Source organism: Papaver somniferum, chromosome 5 (assembly GCF_003573695.1).
Source record: "Papaver somniferum cultivar HN1 chromosome 5, ASM357369v1, whole genome shotgun sequence".
Lineage (NCBI taxonomy): Eukaryota > Viridiplantae > Streptophyta > Magnoliopsida > Ranunculales > Papaveraceae > Papaver > Papaver somniferum.
Window position 1 is genome coordinate 25,061,685 of NC_039362.1, and position 4,117 is coordinate 25,065,801.

The 4,117-nt window shown below is 36.2% G+C and overlaps 1 protein-coding gene across 2 annotated transcripts; it reads right to left on the reverse strand.

Moving 5' to 3' along the window:
• Nucleotides 1-560: 560 nt before the first annotated feature.
• LOC113281197 (mitochondrial import inner membrane translocase subunit PAM16 like 2-like) lies at nt 561-3,711 on the reverse strand. Of its 2 annotated transcripts, none has more exons than XM_026529872.1 (5): nt 3,561-3,711; nt 1,914-1,986; nt 1,536-1,623; nt 1,232-1,365; nt 561-1,114 (listed from the first exon to the last, which is right to left on the reverse strand). In XM_026529872.1, exons 2-5 carry the CDS (start codon nt 1,914-1,916, stop codon nt 989-991), a joined length of 351 nt encoding a protein of 116 aa, XP_026385657.1. In that variant the 5' UTR covers nt 1,917-1,986; nt 3,561-3,711; the 3' UTR covers nt 561-988. The 2 variants fall into 2 exon arrangements, with proteins under 2 accessions (XP_026385657.1, XP_026385658.1); XM_026529873.1 differs by lacking the exon at nt 3,561-3,711 and adding an exon at nt 2,181-2,328.
• Nucleotides 3,712-4,117: the final 406 nt, after the last annotated feature.

Sequence of the window (4,117 nt, forward strand, 5' to 3'; positions counted from 1 at the left end):
TTCAGCTGAAGCTAGACAGTGTTTAAAAACATGTATGGACAGATTGAACCAGCGGTCAGTCAATCAGTACTGTAACATGTATTCTCTTGGTCACTAATCTTGACCCTACCATATCATTAAATAAAACCTATTGCGCTGTTTACAAATTAGCACTTTTGAATCTCATAGCTAGATTGTCCCTCTAGTCAGTTTTGATTATAGCTGCTAAACTATTATTAAAAAAAAACATAAAAACTAGGTCAATGAGTTCATAGACCATAAGTGCCATCTACCTATATATTCCTTTCATATTCAAGTAATATAAACTACTACTACTAAATACTTATTTTTGCATGTTATTAAACACTGTCCACCGAAAGAAGAAGAATAACTGTGCATTGACAAACCAAAGAAACCATTCAAAATTAAAATCCATTTTTCAATATCATTTCTCCCAGCAAGGAGCTTCAACTGAATACAAGAATGTGTATAAGCTAAAGCTAATGCAAAAATCCAAACATAATAAGTTCAATTTACCAAAACGGAGGAGACAACAGATACCAATTCAGCCATATAACGAATAACCGAACAAATGACATCTTTCTCATTAAGTTAAAGATAAAAAGAAAAACAAACGTAAACGTGTTTAGTTAATCAGAGAAGTCAGAGTTGTATGCTTTTCATATGAAAGGCTAATACAATATGCAAGTCTTCCAATCCAAGCTATAGTTTATTCTCAAGATCTCATACTCGAAGGCTTACATGTACCAAGTTTATATAGCAACTAAATGTTCACGCATGTAAGGGAACAAAATTGAGTCAGGTTTGAACATTCAGCAGCTTTGCGATTGACCAACATGTAAACCCAAGTGCAGATCTTTCTACGATACATAAATAAAACATGGAATATACAAATATGAATTTTCACTGCCACTCAAAGTGAACAAAATATCTGGAGGAGTGATGTAAATGGTCTACCTCGCTCTTTATCTCTTTCTACTCTACGAAGTCAACCACTTGTCCCTGGTTCTGGTCCTTTATGAACTGTCTCTAGCATCTCTTTGGCTCGATGTACCTTAGACTGAAGGTAAAAGCTCCCGCTCTTGGCATTTCTCTCAAACAAGGTATCATAACGCTACATAAAAGTCTCTTGACTGTCAGTCGAGAGCATAACTTCATAAACTCAGTATAATACTGTCCACAAAAGAAACTACTTACAGACCACATAGAGAGATGGAAGACAGACACATACCTTCAATACCTCCTCCCAGGAAGTCTGCTCGGAGACACCTAAAATCTGCCTAGCCTCTGCTTCAGTCATTGTCTTAGTTACTTTATGTACAGCATTCTGCAGTGTTTCTTGAGCAACACCAGACTTTGATGCATCTAGAGGTAAACAGTAACCCAAGCTAGATTGAGAAACCACAAATGCTATAGAGAGTTGAACAAGATAAGCTTTCCAATGCGGGTGATAACTTACTAACATGAAAGATTGGATCTCATACAGAAATAAATGCAACATACAAAGTGCAAATCATGGGAAAATATGAACTTACTGTTTAGTGCCTGCTTGTATGCTTGTGCAAAAGCCCTTACCATAATTCCAGACCCCATAATTATTAAGTTCGCTAGAATCTTTGCAGCCTGTCCCACCAAGTCATACCAATTAACAAAGATAAATCAAATCACTGAATGAACATTAAATCCCGAACCATGCAATAAAATTGGTTGAAAATTCACAGTAGATGTGTTAAAACATGAAGAAAGACCAGCTATAATTGTTAAACCTAGAACTAATTAGTGACCATGACCAATAAACAAGTAAGGAACCAAAAAGAAAGTAGCTGTGGGTTTACATTAAAGATTTCTCCATATAATGCGAAGGAAGAAAGGAAAGCTCTATCCTAAATTTACATTTCCCAGGGGATACGTACCATGATTCTACAGGTAGCAAATCCAACTCTCAATTTGCACTTTCAGGCGAGTTTGTTCACTTCAGTTACCAACCTGAAAAGGGTAATCAAAACTGTCAGACACAGGTTTCGATATCAAATGGACAACAAAAAAAGCTACAAAACGCTGAGTTTAGGTCAAAACAATAAAAGGTGAATTGCTGAAACCTCATTTAACTTGAGAAACTAATAATTTTTTAACCTAAAGAGTGAAAAAAAAAACAGAGAATACAACACCATATGACTTACCATAAGCTAACCAATTCTACTCCTAAAATAAATAAAGCTTCAAAACCTTCCAGATGTTGGTTTGTTTTGTTAACCCAAAAGATGCAAGGCCTTTATTATGGACTATCCGTGATCAGTAAATTCGTGAAGTTGTTAATAATAAATTTATGGCCTCCGAATACCCCAATGTAACGTAAGTTGTTACCATAGATTGTTACTACCGGTCATCAGCAAATTCATCTCTACCAACTACGTATATCAATAAAAAGCAGAGCCACCAACTACAAATTTCAAAACAAATAACATCAGGGAGTGCGTTTCTTGAGAAACTACTCAAAGATTAAAAATTGGCACACTGGTATTCAAGAACTCGTCTCTGAAGGATACCAGATATGGCTATCATCGTTGAGCGCAACGATACATGAATCTCAAAGGTTGTGTGAGAAGCTAGTGTGATACTAATCGTAGCTTTATATATAGGTGCCTTGTAAATCAATCAGTGTCAAAGAAAAGTTTTTTCTTATAAATTCTAATTTGCTATGGGCTTAAAACTTGGAGGAAAAAAACGCAGTGTTCTCCTTGAACGGTTGGTCTGGTTTCAGGCAGGAAGATGAAAGCATGAGCAGCTGAAGCAACACATCAGAATACCTCTGACATTCTGTTACTTCGTTAGGTGCCTACCAAAGCTGTTTGTGCACCAGGGGAGTTTTACGGGGTCTATATTATACACCAAGCTGTTGATTAACTTACATCAACACTGCCACCACCACCCACACTATTTTTCAAAGTCAATAGCATTTGTGGTGTCATGGTGGTCTCAGTGGTTGTGTTGCTGTCATGGTGGTGGTACTGCCAGGACGCATCCAAGATTGGTTTTTTAAGACACTAGAAGAGAATATAGACTGACCATAAATCAATGAACTTCAAAATGCTTAATACCCGCAACAGCACCCCCACCGCCACTATTTTTCTGTCAATAGCATTTGTGAGGGCAGTGGTGGTATCATTTTAGGAACTGTGTTGCCATGGTGGAGGTGGCGGTGGTGTGGCGCCATGGTGGGGGTCTGGTGTCATTTAAGATGTTTCAAACCCATTCCTAAAACAGAGTTTTTTAGCTCTTTAACACCCAAATCAAACTATAAACATAATATTGATATCTATGTGATGAGAGGGTTTATTCCCCAATCACTAACAAAAACAATAAGAAACAAAAAAAGGAACATCCTTTCTTACAAATCAATCATGTTTTCATCCTCAATCCCTTTCAAAACAAAACCTTTAAAAACAAAAAAACAGAAATTTCTGAAACAAATTGAATATGAAAGATAAACCCTAACACGAAAAAAAGAATAAAACAGAAATTAATCGAATTAGATAGGAGAACGTATAAATAGATTTTACCTGTATTGATAAGAGCAACGATCCGAGATTGAAATTTTAGGGTTTTCGAGGAGAAGAAGAAGAAGAAGAAGAAGAAATGGGAGAGGAGGACACAGAAGGAAGAAAGATTTGTTTGGAGGAAAAGAATTTTTTGTTTTTAAGGTTATTATTATTATTAGTTAGTGTTCTAATAAGGCACATGTGCCTAGTTTCCTCCCGCACACGAACCCTGAACCCAAAACACAAACGATGGATGTCTCTAGAACATTTTTACACCTATAAGCGGTTGATGTTTGCTGCCCGAAAACTATCATCCACTCACTAGTTAGTAACCCGTGGTTCGTGCCGGGTGTACTTTACGTCATAATGTACATCCATTTTCGTAGGTTTTGAATTAGATGTGGAATATTGTGACATCACACAAGATTAATTTTAAACGTCTCCCTTTTTCTGAAAATAAATCATTAGAATCAAGTAATTGAAACAAATAACTAAACCGGTTTATGAGGATACGGATTGGAAGAAAATTTCGATCAAATCTAAGATCAAAGAAAGTAATAATTTTTCAGATTACACAT

Coding starts and splice junctions, on each gene's coding strand:
- LOC113281197 (XM_026529872.1), bottom strand. Junction 1,366..1,535: donor ATACAAGCAGGCACTAAACA/GTAAGTTCATAT, acceptor GTTTACCTCTAG/ATGCATCAAAGTCTGGTGTT. Junction 1,115..1,231: donor CCTGGGAGGAGGTATTGAAG/GTATGTGTCTGT, acceptor ACTTTTATGTAG/CGTTATGATACCTTGTTTGA.